Genomic DNA, 26772 nt, shown 5'->3' with positions numbered 1-26772 from the left:
AATAGTCTCACATAATTTACTATAATTTATCCCGTAAATATAATTTAATATTAAAAAATTTAATTAAAATATACTAAAAGTATTTTATTTTATGTTACTATTTGATTATTAATTTTGAAGCAATTGTTTCAATATATATAAAGGGCTTAAAAATAAGAGCGTAAACATGGCTTGTTTATCTTTATTCTTACACGAGGATGTCACTGAGGCAAGGATAAATAGTATACTACCTGTAGGATCAGTGAGTATTTGTGTGCAGGACAGGTATTTATCTCTATATTTTATATATGTAATTTTATTAATTTTTAACCTTTAAGATTAAATTTAAGTACGTAGAAGTAGTAAGTGATTGTTATTAGAGTAATATATTTTCATATTAAAGTTATCATTTATAAAATTATAATATTTGGAAATATTTTTTATTATTTTTAATTTTCTTAAATTTAACTTTGAAAACTGATGTTTATATATATATATATATATATATATGAAAATGTTTAAAATAAGATTTATTTAATCATAAAATAAAAAATTTAAAATATATTTTACGTGAGCGGAACTGACAGTATAATTTAATATCCGTTTGTACTAATTTTATGAATATTAAAGTATTTATTACGAGTACAAAAGTATTTAGTGTGAATATACTAACATATATCCATGAATACAAATATTTTTTACATTTTCTTTCCTATTCGGTCCAAATATGACTTGATAATATAAGAGACAAGATCTAATTAAAATTAAACACATTTTGTAATATATAAGAGATTGTTGACGCGCAAAATAATATCATACTATATAAAAATATTATTTATAAATTAAATATAAGAATTATAATTTGAATATGTCTTAAAAACCTATTGAAATTATTGTTTTAAACACCAACTCGTGAAAATCGATTACAAATGGAATAGGTTGGCGAGACGGAAAGGGCATCAACCTCGAGCTTAAAGAAGAATTTAAAAAAAAAAAAGGTGAGACTTAATAGGTCCACTTTACTGGAGTAACCTAGCTTTGCATGTAAATTATATTTGTCCCGTCCGTGCTTCACGTGGCTGTGGCGGGGGTTTCAGAACTCATACATGATACATGGCTCAGTTGCAGTATATATATGCTCACCATTTGCGTTCTCCAACGTCCAACTCAATCACGATTTCCATTATCCTTTCTCTCCTTTACCTCTAGCCAGTTTTAACTACGCACTAAGGGAAGCCAAAAATGCCTACACTGGTTTCCGAAGCCATGGGCGCAGAACCATTGGGCTTGAAGCCCATTTTCTGCGCTTCAGGCGTTAAGGACAAGCGAGTCACTGCATTGTCGGCAGAAAATGGCCTCTCTAATTTCATTCAATCAGTCATTGAGGACAAACCAGACATAGACACACCATTTAGCGTGCTTGATTTAGGGGTCGTTATGGGTCTAATGGACAAATGGGCCAGCAAGCTTCCAACGGTTCAGCCTTTCTACGCCGTCAAGTGCAACCCCAACCCCTCATTGATTGGCACACTCGCAGCACTCGGCTCCAGCTTCGACTGCGCCAGCAAAGCCGAGATCGAATCCGTTTTGTCTCTCGGAATCTCACCGGAGAGAATCATCTACGCTAACCCATGCAAATCCGAGTCACACATCAGATACGCTGCGACCGTAGGCGTCAACGTCACAACCTACGACTCCAAAGACGAGGTTGAAAAAATCCGCAAATGGCACCCCAAATGCGAGTTGCTGCTCCGCATTAAGCCTGCACATGATAGCGGAGCACGAACCAGCTTGGGTCTCAAATACGGTGCGCTTGCCGAAGAGGTTCCCAAGCTTCTACAAGCGGCTCACTCGGCTGGGCTCAAGGTAATCGGCGTGTCGTTCCACATTGGTAGTGGTGGAGCTGACACGCGAGCCTACAATGGAGCCATCGCCGGAGCCAAGAGCGTTTTCGAAACGGCTTCACGGCTTGGAATGCCTAGAATGCGCATTCTCGACATCGGTGGTGGCTTCACTTCTGGCCCGCTGTTTGACGCCGCAGCTTCGAAAATTAACGCCGCAATTCAAGCCAACTTCGGGAACGAAGAGGGGCTGGTGGTTATTGGCGAGCCGGGTCGTTACTTTGCGGAAACGGCTTTCACATTGGCAACTAGAGTTATTGGGAAGCGCGTGAGGGGTGAGGTGAGGGAGTATTGGATTGACGATGGGATATACGGAACTCTGAATTGCATAATGTTTGACTTCGCTACGGTCGCGTGCACGCCACTCGCTTGCACCTCAAAGCCGGAGAATCCTACGTGCAAGGACTCCAAGACTTACCCTTCCACTGTGTTTGGACCCACTTGCGATTCTATCGACACGGTTCTCAGGGATTACCAGCTACCGGAACTGCAAGTGAACGATTGGCTCGTGTTCCCCAACATGGGTGCTTATACAACTTCTTCGGGGACCAACTTCAACGGGTTTAGCTCGTCAGCCAAGTCAATATACCTTGCATGTTCTGAGTCCAGTCACGCAGGCCGCAGGGACACACCATGTTCTGATCGAATCCTAAACTGATCCTTTGGCATTTGCTAAATGCCTTTGAGGTTTTAACTCTCTCTTTCTTTTGTTTGGGAAACTCAATAATAGCGTATGGGTTGGTCGTGGTTTCTCTCTCGTTTGTCCCTTTTTCATTTTCTAACTTTCGATATTTGGAATAAAATTTTGTTTATTGTTCATACTATTTTTATAACTTCGTTTCTTTGTTGTTGTTTTCTATATATCAGCATATTCCTTTGTGCATGTATTTTCAACTGAAACACGTCGCACTGAACTACACATCGCCCAAGCATAATTCGTAGAGTGTAGATGCGATCAAATAATTAATTAATTATAATAACCTGGTAAAAGTTACATAAATACAAGAACAATTTTTTTAATTCACGCGTCTTCAATAATATACAATAAATAATCATTTTTATAAATTTTTTTAATGTATGACATGTCAGATAAAAAATCACCGAATATGAATTTGCCTTTTAGTAGGAGTTGAGCATTATCGTTCAGGATAATGTGAATTAAGTGAAATAATAACTTTATTTGAAGCTCATTTCTTGATAAAGAGAAAATTAGCATTCCAATTAATTCTCGTACATGCTTAGGCCGACGTAGCTGTTATTGTGCAGGCCTGACTTGCAAATAAAGGCTTCTTGTCATTCTTTGTTTCCACGGACGTAAAACTTCAGTGTAATTAATATTATATATATTTTTAGTGATATTTTTAATTAAAATTAAAATTATATTTTCATAATTTATATAATAAAAGCTAATATTAAAAACAGTATGTTAGTTTTAAATGTTAATATATGTTATTAAAATAAAAATAATTAATACCAAAATCACCGTCAATGATTTTTTTAGCAGTAAGACCTGTCTAAATGGTAATCCTATAACCTATTCGGGTATACTTTATAGAAATATATGAGTGGGACTGGGTGAAATGAACCAAATTGCGCTGCAATCTTCCATTCATCGAATTTATTTGGCATCTGATTCAAGATTTGGAGAAATAAGGAGTCCATCAAATTGCCATGCTCCAAAGTCAGGTACACAGAATCTATCAAATTAAGGGATAATTAATAAATATTAATATGATAGATTTTTGTATGTTATTTTTCATATAATTTTATTGTCATATAAAATTTACGCGGGGCTAATTGAATTCCATTTTTTGTTGATTGAAACTCATAAATTTTACTTAACAATAATTTTAAATACATCAAATAATATTTTTGTATCATTTTTCCTATGAGTGTGTTCCATGTAACTTTTCAACAAGTCAATAGCTTGTTTTATTAACTAAACAAAGTGTTCAATAAAAACAAATTATTTGATTAAGTAGCTAGAATGACTGGTTATTAGCATAAAACGCTACTTCAACTATTGTTTTTATTTTTTTAGTAACTAGCTAAAATGCTTTTCGCGTTTTATGTCTAATATTATTTTTTATAATTCCACACTTATCCATTCAATTATAAAATTACAATATCTCTTTCTACATTACATGTAAGGCCCAAAACATAGTCACACACAAATTTTTTCACAATTGTAAAGAATAAATACTTTTTGTCGAATCTTTTTACTAATAAAATAATCAAATGTAACTTTCTATAATATAAAATTATTACAATAAAAATAAGAATATTATTACATTATTTCATTTAATAAAATATTTATAAATTTCAATAAATTAAAAATTTATTGTCTTAATTTTTAAGATGATAAATAAATTAAAATAAAATATATAATTATTAAATTTTAATATTATTACAATAATTAATTATATACTTATATGTGATTTTATATTTATTAGCTAGTTTAAAACTAATACAATCAAATATTTTAATCTAATCAACTAATCAATTCTTAATTACCTTTCTTTTTCTTTTTTTACTTTTAACTATCTTATTCAATAACTTTTAACTAATTCGATAGTTTAACTTATTATACTTTATAGATTTTTAAACTTTAAAAATTAAAGTTAACAAAACTTTTTTGATAACTTTTTCATCAAAACTTAATTATTGCGGCATGGGTGATCTCGTTGACGTGTAATCATGATATTTTGTTTATTCCTTTTCAGCACCCATCCAGTTGGATCTTGTAGCAAGACTAAATTCTTTGTTTATTTTAAAGAAAAATAAGATTAAAAACTAATTTTAAAGTTACTTTTTATTTTCTATTCAATTAATTAAAAATGCACTCTATTATCTGTATTTTGTTTTTCTTAAACATTATTACCAACAATGACAGGAGAACAACTAGCATCCGTTACAGCATGGACAGCTGGACACATATGATTATCTTTTTTAGTTTACAAATAAAATTTATTCTTTTAAATGTATTTGTAGTTCTAATTTCATTTATTTTGGTTTCTTAATTATTTTATTTGCTAAGTTTTTTAAAATTAAATACATCATTATTAAATGGATATAAATATCATTAAAAAAATTTAAAATTTATATCAATAATTATTCTGTGTTTGTGTAGGTAGAAAATTAATCGAAAATTCACATTCCTTCCGAAACTTAACTTTGAAAGGAATGTGAAATTAGTATCATTCGCTAATCTACCATAATTTCATTCAAAATAATACAATCTAATTCATTTTAGGGTTTAATATTAGTCTCAGTTATATATTTTCTTGTACTCTCGACCTCTCTTCCGTAGTTCATTTTTCTTTGATGAAAAATTTGCATGAGTTATCATTTAAATCTCATTTTATTTATTAATTTTTATCTTAATCTCATTGCCAACAAAATCATATATCGTCTCTACTCTTATGGTAAGACCTTTGAATTCTCTTGAATCTTCGTATGGTAATAAACTGTAAAATCAGTAGTAATGATACTCATAAAAAGATTTCCCTGTTTAAACAAAAAATTTAAATCTTATTCTCTAAAATTTCATAGAAACTTGATCCATTTTCACATGCTTAATAATAAGCAATTACATTAGTATATAAATATAAGAAAAGTGTGCAAGGAAACAGTTGCGAGGATAATGCTAAAAAATAATAGGAGTTGTGCTAGGGCAAGAAAGCAAATTATATATTTTAGAAAATTAAATTAAGCAAAGAAAAAAATTGAAACAAGACAACTTTTGTGTGATTGCCTATTACTTTCTTGTTTGTCTGATAAAATATTTTTTTCTAACTTAATATATAATAAAAATTTAATGTTTTATTTATTTAATTTAAAGCTATCAATGTATTATATTTTATAATATTTAATAAAAAAAATTATATGTACATTTTTAATGCATGTTTTTAAAAATGTATTAAAAAATGGTCATAAATAATAATGCTAGAAGCTTCTTTTTAAAGTTGTGATTCCACTCGTCATTTGGTGCTTGGTTCATAACAACTATTAACTAAAGTGATTTGCAATTATTATGTTGAAAGACCAATCAACCAGAGAAGACAAAAATGGCGCCTAATCAATGGATTTCCTTTGTATGAGCAATTCGTTTCATTCATGGGAAACATAACATTCTGTAACAAAAATTATATTGATTATATAGAAAGTATTACAAAAAATGCAGTACTATTTTAAAAATTTATGAAAAAAAAATTAAATATACTATGTTATTTTTTAACTTTTATTACGGTACATAATATATTTAATGAAAAACTTGAATATATTATTTAATGCTTTTAGAATTAGAACATTTTATATATAATTTATTTTATACTATTCTATTAATGTTTAATATTATAAATTGAAGGTTATTAGTCGATAAATACATTAAAAATAATAGTATAATAAACTATTTTTCATAATAAAGATATAACATGTGGCAAATAGAATTGACATAGAATATATATACACGTTAATTTCATAAAATTAATATAAAAAATATAAATTTGTTTATATTAATTGATTAACCAATGTAAAATGTATTCACTTGTATTTCCTGATCAACGTACAAGTTAAAATATATTTCACACAATGTGAAAACTTCTCCAAATCATTTAAAGTTACATGACTTTGAAGAACTTGAACCACATCAATTATATTTTTTTTACAAGTAAAATCAACTTTAAATGTGAAAGCAAATATCTATTAGACACTTTAGCAAAGAGAAAACCTAAGTCACAACGCAACAATTAATAAAGTTGCATGTACGTGTTCAGAGAAATCACGAACACGATATAAGTTGACAGTGTTAAAAGGAAAATATTACGTAATTAGGACCCAATTCTATCTACCTTACATTAAAATTTGTAGATGCTACGACTTTTTATCCTCGATGAGTAAAATTTAAAAATAATTTATCAAAATAATATAATTTTAAAATAATTTATGTAAATTGATGAAAGAAACAATCTATTAAACAAGTTTTCTTTATTAACTTGAAGAAATTGCATTTTGCTCGTTCTCTTCCTAGTCACCCACATTGTCGTCGGCAAAAACTTCTAAAACCAATTAATTTTTTTTAGAACTTTTTAAACTTTATTTTAATATATTTTTAGCATGATTCATGAAAATAATTATTTAAAATTTATTTCAATAAATTTTATGATATAAAATATCATATAAAAATTATTAAATAAATATTTAATTAAACTTTGTATCTAAACATAATCTAAAATCACAATTAACAAGAAAATAATGAAAAATTTTAATTAATAATTTTTAATAACTTTATTTCATATTTAATATATATTTTTAAAATATAAGTTATTTAAAATTTAATATGTATGATAAAACATATAAAATTAATGATTAAATTGATAAATTTAATATTTATAAAATATCATAAAGCAAGATAACTTTTGCTAGAGCCTAGAGCTACCCTTTGAATAGCTTAATCTATTTTCTTATTTAAATTATTTAAAATCAAATTTTTTTTTCATGTGTTTTCATTTTAAAATGCATTTAAATATTAAAAGTTTCCATTTTTAACAATACATCGGACATTTCCCCGTGATTATTGAGACCATTGTGAAATGTAAAACGACACCTTAAAAGCAAAGGCCACAAATATCTGTTTGCTTTTGTAACAACACAGACAATCACGGTTTCAGATCTAAAAAGAAAAGGAATTATTTGTTTTTATCTGTTATCTTCTATTGATGACATACCATATACTAAATATTTTACATTATATATTACTTTAAAAATAATAACTTATGTGATGTTTATAAATACATACCAAAAAATTATTAAGTGATAATAGGAATACTATTTTAAAAATTAAATCTTAGGAGGATTAAAATTGACAACGAAAATTTAAAATTAAAATAAAATTTAAGCAAAGAATATTTAAATAAGAAACTCAAGTAGCATAGGAACTTTAAATGAATGAGCCTACTTAATGTACATGACGGGCTGTATCTTATATTGGGCCTCTGATTTTCGGCTAACATGGGCCTCTTGGATCTTCTTCAAACGGGTCCCGCACAATCTTGTAGTGACCCAGCAACAAGGATCTGGACAGTGCGCTGAGCTTACGTTCTGTAGGGATGTGTTAAGAGATTAAAAAAGCTGATTTTTCCCTTGGAACTTGGAAGCCTTAAAGCTCCTTGACTTAACAGATTAATTTAAAAAATATATATTGGGTGACAATAAAGGAGAAAGTATGCAAAGGATTTCAAAGTTTATCTGAGGAAGGCTCTTCTTCTCAATGAAACAATTATTATGTTAGTAGTAAAGATTAGTGCTGATAAAATTAAGAACCTAAACTAAAATAACCAGAATTATAGTTTTGTTTTTTGAACAAAATTGTTTTATAAAAAAAGTGATTCAAAACCAGTCGGAAATCGATTTGGTAAAGATCCTTATACTTGGATTAGTTGTTGTAACTATCTCTACAAAATTATTTCCACTATTTGTCGCCCCTGTTTAAACAAGAGAATTTGAGATATAGGACATATACTAAATAAGACTCTTGCATGTCTTTCCATCTTTTTGAATGAAGTTCTTTTGATAAAAAAAAATTAATAATATCTTCTTGACAAAGATTCATAAGAAATTTATTTTTAAATTAAAAGTATAATTCAATTTATATACTTAATATAAGTTTTTTTAAGATTTAATTTGATCATTTTAAAATTTAAATTTATGCAGAAGCGTATTTAATTTTTTAATAAAACTTTTAAAATAAATTAGTACGGTTGAGGCTTTAGTTATTCATTTTAACATCAGTCTCTTCTGTTGTGGCTTGAACTTAATGGAACTTAACCATGTAATTTTTTGTTAGCTTAAGAATGAAAATAAAATTGGAACAAAGCGAAGTTTAAATAAAATGCTTCTTCTTCTGCGGCCACAACTTTGGAATACACTGGGCTTTCATATCCACTGGAAGAAATATCTAAGCCACGTCAGAAGATAACATCCAATCCAACCAATCAAAGCAATCTTCATCAGATAACCCACTCCATCGTAGCCCATCCGTACTATGTGAATCACCCATTCATCCGCACACATGAACCACACAAAAACAATCCACTGTTTTGCCCATTCATTCACGCTATAAAAAAAAAGCACTTGCGTAACACCCTTTTGATTCTCTTCCAACACATCGCACGAACAAGTTCATTTCTCACTCAATCTTCCTTCAAACATGGCCACAGTCACTTCTGCAGCAGTTGCTATTCCATCATTCACTGGCCTCAAGGCAAGTGGAACAAACACTGGCAAAGTTAGTGGCACAGTTAAGGTTTCAACTCCCCAATTGTCAAGGCTTAGCATCAAGGCTTCACTTAAAGACGTTGGAGTTGCTGTTGTTGCCACTGCTGCGAGTGCAGTGTTGGCGAGCAATGCTATGGCCATTGAAGTGTTGCTGGGTGGTAATGATGGGAGTCTGGCTTTTGTTCCCGACAGTTTCACAGTGAGCCCTGGAGAAAAGATCGTGTTCAAGAACAATGCTGGGTTCCCACACAACGTTGTGTTCGACGAGGACGAGATTCCTAGCGGCGTTGATGCGTCGAAAATCTCTATGCCCGAAGAAGACCTTCTCAATGCGCCTGGTGAGACTTACAGCGTTACTTTGGATGCAAAGGGAACCTACAGTTTCTACTGTTCACCTCACCAAGGAGCTGGTATGGTGGGAAAAGTCACTGTTAACTAAATGTCTCGCGTGAGGGCGATCTTGTCTAATTTCTCATATGGTTCTTGTTAATTTTGGTTTTGTGGAATAGCTTCATTCATCCTTGTTGTATGAGATGAACCCATATAATGCCCTCAATGTAGTTCATTTACTTCGCTTTGTTTCAGATCCGTCCCCCCTTGTCTAGACATGGCGTTAGCTTTTTTGTTTTCTTTTTTGGTAGATCGGCGTTAGATTTTTTTAAATACGATACTTCTGTCTTGATAGCTAATTAATTTGTTGTTTATATTTTTGTAATTATCAATCACCTGTTTTGGTTCAGTGCTAGGACATGGAAGACTGAATATGAAGTCTTAAGTTTCACGCAAATAATCAAAATATTTAAACGTAAATCAAACGACTTTTAATCAATTTTTAATCTTAACCATATAATTTTTAATAAATTATCAGCATTTGTTTGCTTAAAATTAACCATCAGTGACAATTATTCGGTCAAAAGTAACATTAATTTTTACCTTTATGTGCTCACTAAGTATGCCATATCCTAGCCTGCGAAGTTTAAAAGCCTTTTTTTAAAGGCAAAACAAGTTTTAAAGCTTAACTAATTTTATTAGAGAAGTTTTTTTTCAAAATATTTGGCATATTTTTTCGCTAAAGGTTATTTTCTGTCGGCCTCCTTAATATATTGTAAAGTAGTAATTTAATGTTATAGTTGTTTACAAAATAGTTTCCATAATTAATATAATAACAGTTTAGTGTATTTGTTACTCTGTAGTACCACCCTGAAGTTCAAGGCATTAGTGCAGAAAGCAAACCTTAAGTTAGCATGCATTTTTATTATTTTATCTTATTTTTTATTGTTATTGTATACTAAAAGAATATGAAAATATATACTATTTATAAATTACAACCAATAATTTTTTTTAAAATTTTCAAAATAAAAATATACGACTCATAATCTTGAAGTCTAATTTGGAAGTTTATTATTAATTTAGGTTTCTCTAAAATTAACCATATAATGTCAAAATTTTATATCTTTTTTTGACTTTTCGTGAACTAATCTAATGTTGAAATTAATATTAAAAGATTATTTCATATATGAATAACGAAAGAACAATTTGATAACAAGAATGTATTAAGCTTTAGTCTAAGAATATCTTCATTTACTCTTATTTTTTCTGTTAGTATAAAATCTTAAACATATTTCCCCCAACTGAAATGTTAAATTAGCACTATATCAATGATTAACGACAACCATGAAATCTGTGGCAGTCGATTCAGGTGGGTTTAGTACGCTTCCGATGTCTATATGTAGAAAAGTAACGATACAAATATACAATGTGGCTGTGGCATGCAATCCACTAATTTGTAATTACCGTGGGCACCTTAGTGTATACTATACCGTAGATGGTTCAAAAATTAAAATTCAGGGAATGCCCCTTTACAAACTGTTTGTACCAAGCACGTCCAGCAATCCAATTGCCATTTATCTTTGCGACTGTACGTATTTCACGTGGAAATTAAGAGGCTATGCTTGCGCTTAGCCTATGTAGTTAGAGCATCAGGAAGGGTAGACCGGGAGCCAAGCACCTTGCCGCCGACATCTGGGAATTGCTCATATCCAGGTATGGATCTTACCTTTCCATTTACATTTACGATCACAGGATATTTCGTAAGGTGCCCTTGCAATGGAGTAAAATCTTCCGCTGTGTACTTCCTCCAGTTTTCTTCAGCAATCTTATTCACACTCTTTACACAATCCAAACTCTCAGGCTCCTTGAAGCAAGCAAGTGTGGTATCCATGTGTTCTGCCCACAAAGACATTCTATACCCATATACCTGTAAATACCTTAATTAAGTCCTCCTGAAAGAACTAACTGGGAATTGACTCAACAGACCTAGGAAGATGAAGCAGAAACTGTGTAGTCTAATTTAGAGTATATATATTCAATGAATTTATTGTACAAACCTGACCGTGTGGATGTCCTTTTTTCTTGCTCCACGTATGATGGGGTTGATATGCACCCATTGCTATCTCAGTATCTCTTGATCCAGCCATAGATCGTTGATTTATATTGGCAGATCCAAGTATCACATATTCATCATCCACAATCATTCCCTTGGCGTGTACATAAATCATAAACCGTCGGAACTTTTGTGAGGATGAAACCTAGTGATTATTACAGAAAGAGGTTAGCTTAATGTCATCAAACTCAAAATAAGAATATTAACCCTGAAATACACATCTGCCAACAAGTAGTTTGGTCATTACTTCACATTCACACTCTCAGTAGCATAAAAGAATGTAGCAATTAGCAAGATCGACTGACTAATTGAACTTCAAGATCCAAGAGAAATAAGACCTAAGAAATAATTAAAGCTTTCAATCTTTCTCCTTCCTTTTTTACTTCGTTCCAATTCCTCACTCCTATTTACGTAGTTCTTAATTTCTTTACTCAAGATAGGCCGAAGGATTGAAGGAACACCTCATCCCATGCTGAAACGAAGACCCACATATGAAGTGCATAACTAAACCAACACCTATAATTGAAGATCTGCTCGAGGGGATCACTACAACAAAATAAACTAAGACTGTAGTATTGAAGGCCTGTTCGAAGATCACCAGAACCTTAGTAAACTTAGAGATAAGGACTGTTGCTAGAACGAGGAAGCATATTCGAGATGAGTCTTCTTTCATTAAGTATACATACACAATAAAACACGAATGGTATTATTTATCATTCGTTGTTAAAATAATAACTTGAAAAATTATTTTTATACAACACATGTAGGAGATTTTGGGTCCGGTTGCTTCCAAAGAGTTTAAAGAGAAAACATATTACTTCTATGATATCCATGTATTGTAGGGGTGACAAACATAATACTTGAAATTACGGTCCTTACACTTTGTATACTGCCTGGTAATTGAGTCCTTTCATTAATGATGCACCAGAATCAAAAAAATATTTTGAATGATTACCGTTTCGCCATTATCTGAAGGTGAACTTGAATTTGAAACTTCAGTTGTCAACTTCTCTCGATTCCCAAGACAGTAAAAATTGAGGTAATCTAGTGGATGACTATCCTCAAGGTGCATAGATTTCAATTCCCGGGCTATGATTTCATACATCATTTGCATAGTTTGTCCCTGAAAATGTGAATTCCTTTTTAATTAATAAACACGGCACTTACAATTGATCAACGAGCAAATTATCTACTATTTAAAAAGGTTATATGATAATCTAGACCTATTTTACACTATATTACCTGCCAAAAGAGAATCTCTTGCACCGAGGCAGAAGAAGGGACACCTTCGGGCCACATTGGGATGACAATGTAAACTGTAAACCTCTCCTTGGCTCTGATCTTACTGACTATCTTCAATGCCAACTCCATTGGAATTAGGTTATCAGCACCTGATCATAGAATGGAATTTTAGATAAGTAGAAAATGTTTTCATAAAAAATTAATGAAAAGGATCAATGACAATAACCAATTCCTATCCCACTAGGTGAGCTTTGAGGAAAAACTACGATATTTCAAGCGCTGTAGATATTCACAATCGTAGTGCGTAGCCCACAATTACTTTGAGCCAGTTATAGTTCATCATATTTACTAAGCAGTTGTTTGATTTACACTGTGAGCCAAAAACCACGGTATTTTGTAGTGTTCTGAGCTAAGAGTAGCAAAATGCAAGTGGCATGCTAAATAGTAGCCATAGGTGCTTATACAGAAATTATGAGCGATAAGCTGATGCTACAAGTTACACGAGTAAGAGTATGCCAAAACCTGCTTCTTTGTAAGATGGCCAAGCAAAGGATGATCCCACAAAATATTGATTCTCGATATAAATAAAATGTTTAGCAGATCTGATCGCATGTATATATGCTGTTTGGATACTCTTGTCTACGACCAAATTTTTGGCACAAACAAGGTTCTGCCATGAATTGCAATAAAATAGAAATTAGTGAGACGGGAAATCCAAAGGTTTTATAATTTATAACATTTCTCTATATAGAGCAATCCAATGTTGAATAAATTCATCTCATTGAAGATTTAAAGTTACCTGAGCCTCAACTTGATATACATCCTTGGGAAATCCTTTCAAAGAGCCAGAATCTATGGATCGAAAAACCTGTGATAAACATAAATAAAAATGTAAGTAAACAAATTTTCTGTTGAAACAAAAAGAAGCTAACAGAAGCTGTACTTTAAAGACAGTGAAAACTAGTAACCTGAACATGCCAATTTTGAGGATCTTCTTCCTTTGAAACCCAAAGTTCAGGATCATCATTTGGAATTGATTCAGAAGGACTAAGAATCCAAGAAATGCGTTCTAACTTGATCAAAGAATCATCGTGCCAGTGAGATACTCTCTTGAATTTTTGACCCAACTCAGACCATTTGCTGGCTTTTCTCCAGCGCTGCTCAAAATTAGTGAGTATATCATATGCAGCTGGGCCTTCAATTTTACAATGTAAATCATGCCATGGTTGCCTAGGACCCTTGGTTCCCGCCTATCATTAAAAACGGAAAAAAAAGATAAATTTCAGTTGGTAAGAGTGCATTGGTGATCTCAATATCAGGGATCAAACAAAAACTTGGACAACATTTATGTTTATGAAGTTACAAGATGCGAAGTGGCAAAAACATTGCTGTCTCTCTAACATGCCAAACTTGCTAATTGAGTGGAAGGATGGCATGAAAGTTTTCTGTTCACAACTTTATCGTGTGAGTCAAGTTAACGCTTACAGTATGCCAAAAACAATGTGAAATTAATACTTCAGACCGAGAAGTACTTTCGGTGTTGTTCAAATGCTTCTGCAGAATATGGGATGTTGGGCTTTGCTGGTAATAAAAACCGCTTCTTAATAGCCATTACAGAGTGCATTTTTTCTGTGAACTGATATATGGTTTGAAGTGATTATGACCTTATATTCCGTAGGGATCTGGTTAGTGTTGACTAGTGGAAATCTGCGATCCTTCCTCTGGAGAAGGATTCTACACGTGTATCATACCTTTTACTTTTGATGTATATTGCTGAGTACTTATTGTACTCCTTCCAATAAATTTTTTGTCATATATATATATATATATAGAAGTTCAAAGTGCTTGTTTATTTATGTCTTTTGAAGGGGCATTGAATATTCTTTTTAAATTATACTAAGATATTAAAAAATATTTATTTCTTTTTTAAATATACCACTAACTCCACTGTTTCAAGTATACAAAAACACAGAATACTTACTCATTTTTCATAGCACTATAGAATTTACCAAACTTTCAGACCAAGAAATCACTATTTTTACTTATCAGAGAAGGGAAACAGAAACTGGATATGTCACGTTAAAAAGAAAAGCCCAAATCGAAGTAGATTTAGGAATGCTCACAACTTATAAGTGATGAAAGGTATCCTCAGAGGCTAAGAACTTACGCAAAACGTTGGATTATGGTAATCGTCCCGGTAAACAGTGTCAAGATCACGGAAGATTCTATGTTGAGGTGTATCATACCGCCCGTCACAAAGATCTAAACCACCTACAAATGCAGTTATCTTCCGATTATTGCCGTGTGCTTGCGAATCCACAATCACACATTTCTGATGATGCGTAAAGAGAGTCCCAACAACCTGAAGTTTAATGCCACATAATACAGTCAAAAGGTTTTCCAAATTTTTTCTATAAAAAAATCCAAATACTCAATTATTGATTGTTAAAGAAACGGTTTTGTTTTTCTTTTTCTGGGATCAACCGTTAAATAAACGGTTTAAATATGCCAGGTATGCAGTTTGGGCCATTCTGAAACAAAGGATGCCCACTAATTCAGTAACACATCAATGAAAAGGTTCAAGGAAGGAATTTATCCCGTGCATGGGAATGAATAATCGCATGTTACATTTTCACATGATCATGTTATGTGAAAATTTGTGTTTATTTCTCTCTTAAACACTCATAGATTTGGATATGGTTTCCCCTATTTAATGTCTACGAAGAAAAAGACTAAAAAGTTCATATTACTTTGTATTATAAAAATCTCACGTTAAGATCCATTAATAAAAATTAGTGATAGTCTGAAAGGATGGAAAGCAAGCATGAATAAGTATGAAGAACTCTCTAACAGGAAAATTAAAGAAGTCGGGGGAAAGCTACTAAACCATAGCATAAAGCATGCCTGCTGCTTGAAAATGCTAAGCTTACTGCTGGCATATCTTGGTGACAGCACACAATTAACTGAAGAATGCTTGAAAAACTTTCGAGTTTCTTCATCATGAGTTTGCATTACTCCAGTCTGCAATCAAATAACCAACTTATAAGGTTGTAAAAAGAAAAACTCAACGAACACCATAGGTAATCAGGCAGAATGCCAAACAAAGTAAATCTGCCCAAACCAGTGTCTCTGTTTAAGCAACTTGGATGTGCAAAACTCATAAAAAGTAACATTAAGGAAACAAAAGCTGAATGCAGATCAGTTAGAACTTGGAAGCAAATTCAGAAATGCACACGAAGTCATGTGCTTATAACGTGATTTTAAAAATAAAAAACCCAAGGTGTATCAGCAACCACGTCAAATAGTCAAAAAATAAGTACAATTATTGCATGCTATCTTATGAGAGGAGGATTGAACATATTATAAGGAGTATGTTGACCATAATATTAATCAATATGAAACATACATGTGGTAGGAAAACCAACAAAAACAGAATTGAAGCCAATAAATCAATTTTCACCTTAACTTAGCGAAAAGATATAATAGTAATAATAATGATAATAATAATAACAATAATAATAATAAGGATACCGTGTTAATGAAAAATTTGCTGTGGGAAGTCTTATCATCCCAAACCAACAGTAAAACTCGCAAACCTTCTTGTGACTTGTACTTGAGCAACTCCCCCAAATTCAAATTCCCACCGCTGGGTAAGGGCTTCGTGGGCTCTCTAACGAGCCTCACCTTGTGGTAAATGGACCAGCCCACAATGTAAACCAAATGATGAGCTTCCAGAATTCCGTGACAAATATCTTCCCAGCACTTTCCATGCTCAAACACCACCCCATCCTCCAACTCAACCTCCGGCAACATTGCTTCCGGCACGTGCGCGTCCTGATAAAGCTTCACCGATCCTCCATGCCGAACCGGAAAATACGAATCCCGAACCACGAACCGATCCGGATCCGGCGCAATGCCGGGCCGGAACAGATCACTATCTTCGCACCTCGTGAATTTCATTTCCAGCCGAACCGCGCAATCAGGCTTCGGCGGCTTCCCGAACGAACCTATGATCGGAAACCAATCGCTGATGACGTCGCCGGTTAGAAACTTCTCGGCGGAGACGGTGGCTGTTCCGATCAAGTCAGCACCGAACATGTCGTTGTCCTTGACGTGGAACTCGACCTGCGAGGCCGGGTGCGCCAGGGGAATCTTGAAACGCTCGTTCCAGGTGGGGTTCTGGGAATTTGAGATGACGCGGGTGCGTGCCACGGTGGCACCGGCGAGGCAAACGGTGACGTAAGGGTCGCTGGTGATGATCTTGCGGTGTCGGTGACGGGAGTGGTGGTTACTCCTCTTGCGGGTGATGGAAGAGCTGCACGTGTTGAGAGCGGAGAAGAACCTTCGAATGCGCTCCGAAAATAGGTCCATGTTCGGCAAGAACCGAGCCTCGACGATTCTCAGATCGAGGGTCCCGTGGACGTAGACCACGGGATTCGATTTCTGCGGCATTGTGACCATGCAGGAGTCACCGGTGGGGGAGGTTAGAATAGATTGAAGGAGGAGAGGAAAAGGGTGATAGGGAGCGTTGAATGATGCGAAACGCAAACGCTCACTATCACACGCAGATCGGCGTTTCGGACTCTACAGCATTATTTGGTCGATCAATTTGTTTGGCGGCGAAACCGAATGGCTAAATGCAATAAATATTAAGATGGTGTTAGCGGGAAACACAAGGTAACGGGATTGGCCACTCGTTCCGTTGTCGTTGACGTCTATTTTTGAACAAATTAAAGTACACGTGGAGGTTACGGATTTGGAGGAGGACAGGAGGTATTGTCTGTTTTTTCATTACAACTACTTCCCACGGTGTAGGTTTATACCTCACGGCCTTTTGACTCTTTTGGCCTCAGGACAGGGTTGCATTAAATCATGTCATGTTCGGTCGCTGATATTTTGACCCCAAAAAAAAGTCCATGATGCGTTGACCAAAATAAAGTAGATGATTCAAATTTCCTACCAGTTGTATATACTCTTGGCCGGGTTTAATTAGAATTTCTATTTCTGATCTTAAATATAAAGTATTTCAAAATTTATTTAAAATGATTGAAGTTAGTTATTTTAATCTAATTAATTATTCTATCTGCAATAATGATTTTGTATAAGAACATAATATATATAAAAAATTATGATAATTTTTTTAAATGATCTTATATTTAGTATATGAAGTATTCTATTAACATTATTTTTTAAGGTTTAGATTTATAGATTTTACTAAACACAATAGACGACAAAAATATTTCTCTTAAAACTTGAACTTCAAATAAGAGCTTAAACTAATAAAATTACAACAAATAACAAAGTACTATCTTTAAGAATTTAACACAAATATATTTAATAAAACAAAAATTTTAGATTATAAATTAAAATAAAATAAATTTACACAAATCATTAATTATCCTTAATATCAAGGCCCATTTCATAAAAAGGAAACTTACAAAGAGGATAGCATTAAAGACATAATATGTTGCACTTGCATATCTTATCTCTGTTTCTAAATTACAACAACATAACTAATGAAAGAGTAAGAGTAAAAAATTTACCCTTCTATCTATTGATTTAAATATCATAAGAGATGAACAGAGAAATAAAATGTCTACTAAAAAGAGACTACTAAAGCTTCTCAAATATCTACTTTTAACAATATATTTTTTTTAGCATCTTGTTTCCTCATCACAAGCACGGTTAAAGGCAAAGCTTGAATGGAAGAGGAATGGTTCCACACAATAATATTCACGATCTTTTTTTTAAGGCTCCAATCAATTTTTCTCCTACTAACTCAAAATGGGAGGAGCCACTCTTAGCATTATACTCTGCACAAAAGATACCATCTGCAAAACAAAATTCAATCATACAAATGCCAAATAAAATATAAATAAATATGTCAACGTAGATATATACAAAAATTCATGTACTGAGATGAAATACCCGACATCAAAAGAGTATTATGCACTGCGACGTTACTTTTATGCTGTGTTTTTATATCACATGAACGAATAACTACAATTCAATTCTATACCAGACCTAAGCTAATAATTATGCAATCAACATATAATAGTGGAGATTCATTGGGATAACAGAGAATCAAAGATATATATATATAGATAGAGAGAGAGAGAGAGAGAGAGATAGTACAACATTTCCATTGAAGTTATGTTCTTACCGAAGCAAATCCAATGCACATAATACTGAGGCCAGGAAAATCAAAGGGTGCCCTTTCAGACAGGAAGAGTGCTGATAATTGAGAGCACTAGTTGTTAATAAATTTCAGTGGTAATCTAAACCTAATAAGACATGATGTCATTCCTCTCACCTGTTAATGGAGAGAAAACCAAGGGAGAAACTATATGTGCAACTGAACATATGCCCGATATGCAACCTTGAGCCCTTCCCTGAAGAGAAAGACAATGAGGGTAAATTATCAATTAAAATAGGAACTATGTTAAACAAAGAGCATTCTATCATAAAAGACTAAGCAATTTTTCCATTGAGAAAATTGTACTCATGTTTACCTTTTAGAATACGATTCACATGTCAACTCTAGGAAGAGTGAAGGAAAAAGAAACCATTTACATTAATTAAAACAATTACACTATATTTTATTGGCAGTACAGTACCAACAAAATGAAGGCAATTGAGCTATATATCACGTTAACTCATAAAACGCCACAATGTCAACTCATAAAAATTAACTTATTTAATAAAATATTATTTATGTATCTATAAATTGAAATTTAAGTCTATTACTTACATTGAACAAAATTTTTAAATTTTTTGAAAGCTATTTAAATTTGACCTTACTAATAAGGACAAAGAAAATCAATTCTAGCAATGTAAAAAGCACTGTTGAAGAAGAAAAATTTTCTCAAGATCCCATTTATTTATGCATGGCACAAAAATTATAAACATTTTACCTGCTCATGAGACCCAACTTGTTTTGACACAATACTTCGTATCTGTAAAATGCAAAAGTAAATTACACAACATCATGTTTTGAACAAATACTTATTTAAGGGCAAAGAGAGAAAGATCAATATCCATTTAAGGGGTAATATAGGAAGATAAAATAAGGAAATAAACTTACACAAGGCTGTGAGAAAACAAACAAGATTGAGAACATAGCAGCAACATAAGGAACCTGTCAATATTCAAGACACTAGAAATTATACAACATAAAAAAGAGGAAACGAGGACAAAAAAGAATATTAGAATCGTATAAAAGCACAAATAATCAACCACACTATCTCATGTGACAACCTTATACTACATGCTAAAAAACAATTAACATAAACACACTTAAAATTAGCAAGAGAGTTACGAAGAACATACCAAGGAGGACCATGCTATGCTGTAAAGGAACATCTGCATCCCATTCCATTTCGCTAATTTAGAACCTCATAAATGAACGACTTTTTTTTACTTACAATTTCGTAAAAAGTAAAATGCTTACATGTACACAATGAAAGAATAGTCCAATTGAAAGCAGCCTTGCCTCTCCCAAAATAGGAGCCAAAATGGGCATGATCAGAAGCTGTGAAAATCAATGTTTAATATTTAGATTCATGATAAAACTCAAAGAAATTAAAGATTTGTGAAAGGACAAAAAGAAAATCGAATGCAGTTGATAATTGAAATGTAGTCATGTAAAAATTACCTGGGACACAGTCCCTGCAATTCCAGAAATGACCATCAAGTCAGCAAACTGATTCTTGTCAAAATGAAATTGAGCCTTTAAGAAATACTGCACGGACAAAAAAGTGTTATCAAATATTATACTTGGCTAACTAGCTTTACTTTATGCAAAAAGTATTTTATTTTATCGTCAAGTTGCCAAAAATATGCAATAGTAAATTTCTGATGGACTTGGGTGCTCCACTATGAAAAGGTTGAAAATCCAAGAAATCAAGCGTCAAATTGCTAGTTAACAATATTAGAAGCCTATAGCAGAATATGTCTTTAAATAGCCAACAGGGAATATGTATAAGCATTAATGGTATTGATTTAAAAGTGCATTAGCTTTTACAACCTTGACGTTCAAAAATAAAATAAATGTGAAATATGCATGATAGAAAGTATACAAAAGAGAACTTGAACAAGGTATAAAGGTACCATCAATGAACCATGAAGACCAACATCTGCGAGGTTACTGAAGAATGCAACAATTGCTGCTTGAGTAATAGTTAAGCTGCAAATTTGAGTAATAGTTAAGCTGCAAATTTGAGTATTTATTATACACAAAACAAAAATGCTTGCTTGATAGGATTAAAGGAGGCAAAATTTCCTCACCTGCTATTAAGGAAAGAGGTTAAATCCTTCAAAGAGCGCAATGCTTTAAAAAGATCCATGTTGCTTTTCGGTTTTCCATCAATTTTAGAAGATGCGGGTTTTGCTTGTGAAATGATTGGGGAATAAAGGTAGTTGTCATCAATGACGGAATCACGAAGGAAAAACTGCATGTACACTGCTCCGATCACCGCGACAAAAGTGGAAACCTTATTTAAAGAAATAGGTGTAAGCATTGCAATAAAAGAAAGAAAAAACTAAATATGTGATTGCATTGAGTAAAATACTTGAAAAGTTAAGGCAGTGGATAGGAATCGAGCTGATAAGGTGCCACACACGAATGCAGCAGACCCTATTCCTGATAGAATTCCGAACGCAGTGCCTCGTCCACCTTCTGGAATGTTATCTGCCTGAAAAAACATAAACAAATTGAAGGGAAAGTTAACAAATTTTCTACGATTGGCTAATTTCATGGTTGATTATAAATTATAATATTTTCACTCTCTCATCCTCTTAAATCTTATTTTTATTCACTTTTTTTTTTATCAAGTCATACGTTATGTTTCTTTACTTTTTCTCCATTTTGTTATTCTTATTTTTCTCCTCTTTGCACTAAAACAATATTTTATATAAAATAACAGTCAAAATATCATCACCCTTTACTAATAGCGTGTGTTTATATTTTATTTTTCTTACTTGCTATCCGTTTTTTAAACGTAGGTTTGGTAATTTTTAGAATATTTTATTATATTTTTAATTATTGATAAAATAAATATTATATTTTTATACAATAAAAGGATTTTAAGCAATAATTTTAATTTTTCATAAATTAATTAGTTGTTTTACTTGTTTAACAAATCAAAGATAAATAATAGTAACATATTTTAGTGTATACTTTTTAATATCTTTATATATTATTAAGTTAAATTTATGAGTTGTGATTATACTTTGATGACTACATTTTAAGTGTGATGTGAGCAGGGAGAAAAAGAGATTAAAAAAAAGAGAAAGAAAAAAAATTGTAATTTATGATGTGATAGAAAAAACAAATGTAAATATATATATAAGAAATATGTTAATTAAATAATGTGATGTCATTTTTAGTTAATAAATTCTACATAAACTGTATATAATAACAAATAATGACTTAAAAATATATTAATAGTAAGTTTTAAATCAATTATTTATTTAAAAAAGTTAGTAGCATAATCTTTTCAACACGTTACTTAATATTAGTTGAAGTTCGCATAAAGTTAGTTACACCGAAATGACACATCTTACAGTGAGTTCTATAAAAACTTTATCCGATAATAAAAGCATATTACTTTTTTTTAAAATCAAAACCTGGTATTTGAATTATTACGATTCTTCGTAGTTATTTATATGTTATTTACGAATGTATTGATTAACTAATTAAATTATTATGCAGTTCTATTTCTAGATAATGCACCATTAAGACCTTTTTATCAAATAAAATTGATTAAAGCTCGCAAATTATTAGTAAAATTGTTTGATAGAAAGTAAGACTAATTTACACTAGTTAATAAATTTTAGTTAATATAATTTATATTTAAAATACATCGTTAGTATTTTTATTTTTCTATTAAAATTATGCAAACAGTAATTAGTTTTTTAAATAAGATTATAACATTTTCGCACATCAAATAAACTAGAGCATTAGAGCGGTGCTTTCTGCATAAATAACAACATTAATAAACCAATTTCGCGACCAATTACAGTGGATAAAAACATAAGAGGGGAAAATGGTGTAATAAGGACATATATTTTTCATCTGGGCAAAGCTAATGTAATTATTTGAGATAACTAGATAAGTAGTGAGGACTTACCACGTAAGCTAGTGCGAGGCAAGGAACACTTCCATCGCAAACCATTGAAATTAGTATCTTAAACACGTAGTACGCGTAGAAGTATTGTCTCGTCCTGCTGTAAGCTAATATGCCTGTGAAACAGCCAGCAGTCCATTGCAAAAGTTCACTTGACAATCAACATTGAAGCTAAATATTCTTATATTATCATTTTAATTTGTAATATTAAATTACGGTATGAATTTAACTTCTGCATATTAAAGTTACCTTCAAAATTTAACTCTTTCACTATCATATTAACATAACAAAGGGAAAAACTGAACGCAAAAGTACCTATGGGAATTATTGTGAGGGTCATAGGGACAGTGAGAATGACCTTCCTCCCATACTTATCCGATAGATTACCCAAGAGGGGCATCATCACAATCGTGCCCAGCCCTATCATCTGCATAGATCACACGTATATATATATTTTCATGCTAACAAAGGTCATAGATTATTGAAAAAATATAAGAACTGAGAGGAAGGGGGGGATTGTAATGAGAAAATGGTTGGCATAGTGCATTTGCACAACTGTTATTCGTACCAAAGTAAATCGAAAGAGCATAAAAATGCACTGGAGTCCGTATAATAAGTAGGATTGAATGAGATTGTCAATCATAATTGTGGATCATCATAGTTTAAATTAAAAAGGAAAAAGAGATGTTAAAATTGTTTTTCTTGTGATTAATAATAGATATAGCAATTTTTATTTTTGAAATGTAGACTGGGACGAGGAATGGAAGCTGGCCCGCTAGGAACCAGTACTGTTCATAACAAGACAAAAGCCCAAGGACTAAACAAGACCCATTAACTCTTTCCCCTGATCTTAGTTAGATTGGGGCCAAATTAAAAATTTGGGGATTCAAAAATTCAATTTATGTAACACAGCCAAGTTAAAACGGGCCTTGAAAATGACAAACATATAGTAAAAGTTTGAACTGTACTATATCCAGTCCACATAAGACAAGACATAAGAAAAAGTGAGGAAAGCCACGAAAATTCGAGGAAAAAGCATGGCAATGCATTACAAAAACGGCTTCAAAGTGGGCCAACGGAGTCAGTTGTAAAGAGTAAAAGAAAATGGGAGCCGATTAAACTATCGAAGCCACAAGGAAATTTCTTTGGTTGAGTAGGGACAGGCTTACTTTAACAGACGAAAGGACGTTATCACGTTGGCAGTTTACCTTTCCCAGTGAATGGGATTTTGAACTTTGAGGATATCTGTCTTCGAAATATTCATCACGGATACAACAATGGAGGCGTCATTGATTGATCAACAAATTCAATTTGTGTTTAATAAGAATAAAATTATACTTAACAATCATATAATTCTTTTTAAAAAACCGAATTTAGATAAGTAATTTTGCTTAAGATGATTGGTTTAAATTAACTTAATTCACAAATAAAATCATTTTAATTATTCATTATGAAATACATATCAATATTTAATTGATAAAATAAATTAAAAAGTTAACTTCACTGACAAAATTAAAAAATACCCACAGTTTTTTTTCCAAAGAACAAAATTTATAAGCAGAAATATGCCTGTTAAATGTGGGATTAGAAAATATTAAATCCAATATTAATATAAATCTCCACACATCAAGGGAAAAGAAAAAGGAAATGAAAACACAAACATTACTGGATTTTAGTTAAATATTGAGGTAATAAAAGGATCGGTTCAATAAAAGTTCATATTTGTTCATTGCTGTTTTGCGTTGCTTATTAATTTAAAACTGCTATCGAAAGAGTAGGTTAGATCAAAAAATTAAAATATCTAAGAAAACGGACAACACTAACAAAACATAAGAAAATGGTGTAACATTGGTGGAACTCACCGCTTGTTGAAAACCAGTGAGGTAGATGGCGAGTGAGCATTCATCTTGTCCGGGACAAAGCGCAGCCATTGTGACATCGGTGATGGCTGGTACCACCATGAATGTGGAGAAGTTATGAAGAAATACCGTCATAAAGAGATGGCTCAACCCATACAATTTGTCCATGATTCTCCCACTCCTCACTTTCGCTCTCTCAGTTTCCTTTGATTTGACGACGAGCTAATAGAATTCTTGGTGAGATCTTAATTATCTTACATGGAAAGCCACCCTCCTCACTGTCACTTAATTAGAAACGCACCGTATATATATGTATGAGACTATGAGTAGGACCTGAAGCTAATCACAAGAGCAAGCGTTGCGATTGCTTTACGTGATATCTCGCAATTGTGCATGTCAAAACAACACTATTAGTTTAGTGACAAGTTGATACAACGAGTTTAATGAGTTAAAAAAGACAAAAATAATTACTGCTTTTGCTCTTCTGGAACAACGTGGTGATTTTTCAACTAATTAAAACCTGTTTAGTGACGGAGAGGTAAATGTTATTTTCTACTCACGTGGAAGCGCTATTATCCATTTCAATTTTCAAGTTTTTTTGTTACTTTCTGACTATTGAATGAGATGCGTAGCTTCTAAGATAATACAAATAGCCAGGATTAACTTACGCCTTGAAGCGTGCAAGTTTTATGTGTACCCATTTTTCAACAGGCAAGAAAGGCAACGTCCAAGTGGGCCAAATCCTCTAGTGACTAGTTAAATTTATTGTTGGTTTGTGGATTAAGTATAATGGTATGTATGTAGACTAAAGCTCCGAAGTTAGGTGATTAAACTTTCGTTATGTTCTCACAATTAAGAGTTGCTTCGGTTGTACATGTGGCTCCTTGTGTAGTTTTTGCAGCATCCTGTTAATCTGTCCACACATCAGTGTCATATATATAATTCATTCTGTAAATTAATTTTCTTTAAAAGAAAAGATAAATAAAATTTCTTAAAATAACACGTTGGATCTTAAGATAATATGACTGCATATAAGTACTTGCAAAATATATATATATATATATATATAACACAAAAGCTAGTGGAGTTACAAATTAATGTCATAATTTGTTGCATAGTCTATTTATTTAATCATAATCTTGAAAAGATAAATACGTTATTTTAAGCAGAAATGAATTTATATAACACAAAATGTACAATAAAGTGATTAGACGAGTCCTTACAATATATATAATACAAATAATGCAATCACACATTAGTATCATTATTAATTTTTTTACACTTTTTTGCACTATAATTATTCTGGTAATAATTTTCTTTTACTGACATAAATCAATGGCCGATTTTAACACAATGCTTGTAACAAAATGTTTTTGATAATAAGAAATAATGTATGGGCAGCCTGAGAATCTTATTTTATTTTTCGGTCAAATGGGCAGCCTGAGCTTGTTAACCTGACCAAGCTTTTTTAAGGAATTGGGAGAGAAAATTGTGAAAATTTGCTAAACTCAAGATTCCAACCTGGTCATGGATTGAGTTAAAAAGTTTAGAGTAATTTTATTAAAATTTAGTAGCCCACATCTTCAACAATACAAGAAAGCCGACAAATACAAAGCCCAACAAAAGCCCATTTTGCTGGCTAGCTCACTGGAATGTGAAAAGAAGCCGCATATAAGATGCTAAGATCACTGACCCAAAAAATAAATTACGCCACGGTCTAAGACACATATGAACAAGACAACCGCATTGTACCAAAAAGAAAACCCAGAGTTTTCATTTTGCTACTCAAACCCCAAATTAGTCAAAATAACGATGAACCATACCTTTATTTCTTTCAGGCCCAAAAAGTAGACCATGGATTCATGACCATATCTTGCCCAGATTATACTATCAAATCTAATATTTTACCTAAAAAGTAAAGCGTTGACCAAAAAAAAAAAAAACCA

The 26772-nt window shown here is 32.2% G+C and overlaps 4 protein-coding genes across 5 annotated transcripts; 2 read left to right on the top strand and 2 right to left on the bottom strand.

The window, feature by feature from the left end:
• The first annotated feature begins 1221 nt into the window (after positions 1-1221).
• Positions 1222-2538, top strand: LOC113866310 (ornithine decarboxylase-like). Its single transcript, XM_027501193.1, has one exon. It carries the CDS (start codon positions 1222-1224, stop codon positions 2536-2538), a length of 1317 nt encoding a protein of 438 aa, XP_027356994.1.
• A 6418-nt stretch (positions 2539-8956) lies between these two features.
• Positions 8957-9739, top strand: LOC113864552 (plastocyanin). Its single transcript, XM_027498399.1, has one exon. The coding sequence runs from the start codon at positions 9088-9090 to the stop codon at positions 9592-9594; it is 507 nt and encodes a 168-aa protein (XP_027354200.1). The 5' UTR covers positions 8957-9087; the 3' UTR covers positions 9595-9739.
• A 1379-nt stretch (positions 9740-11118) lies between these two features.
• Positions 11119-17373, bottom strand: LOC113864985 (phospholipase D delta-like). 2 transcript variants are annotated; one of them, XM_027499273.1, is made up of 10 exons: positions 16372-17373; positions 15692-15861; positions 15008-15209; positions 13809-14090; positions 13640-13708; positions 13363-13510; positions 12841-12989; positions 12554-12721; positions 11543-11743; positions 11119-11412 (listed from the first exon to the last, which is right to left on the bottom strand). In XM_027499273.1, exons 1-10 carry the CDS (start codon positions 17299-17301, stop codon positions 11119-11121), a joined length of 2613 nt encoding a protein of 870 aa, XP_027355074.1. In that variant the 5' UTR covers positions 17302-17373. The 2 variants fall into 2 exon arrangements, with proteins under 2 accessions (XP_027355074.1, XP_027355075.1); XM_027499274.1 differs by having other exon boundaries at positions 15008-15202; positions 15745-15861.
• A 901-nt stretch (positions 17374-18274) lies between these two features.
• On the bottom strand, positions 18275-25193 carry LOC113865255 (tetracycline resistance protein, class A). Its single transcript, XM_027499689.1, has 14 exons — positions 24830-25193; positions 23283-23394; positions 22971-23083; positions 21411-21533; positions 21127-21332; positions 20950-21025; positions 20495-20581; positions 20291-20371; positions 20170-20202; positions 19925-19978; positions 19755-19796; positions 19154-19232; positions 19004-19074; positions 18275-18671 (listed from the first exon to the last, which is right to left on the bottom strand). The coding sequence occupies exons 1-14, from the start codon at positions 24992-24994 to the stop codon at positions 18615-18617; spliced, it is 1299 nt and encodes a 432-aa protein (XP_027355490.1). The 5' UTR covers positions 24995-25193; the 3' UTR covers positions 18275-18614.
• Positions 25194-26772: the final 1579 nt, after the last annotated feature.

The sequence above is a fragment of the Abrus precatorius genome, unplaced genomic scaffold (genome assembly GCF_003935025.1).
Source record: "Abrus precatorius isolate BTA unplaced genomic scaffold, Abrus_2018 Scaffold4, whole genome shotgun sequence".
In the NCBI taxonomy this organism is placed as follows: domain Eukaryota; kingdom Viridiplantae; phylum Streptophyta; class Magnoliopsida; order Fabales; family Fabaceae; genus Abrus; species Abrus precatorius.
The sequence above is the reverse complement of the archived record's forward strand: the minus strand, read 5'-3'. Positions and strand labels throughout refer to the sequence as shown.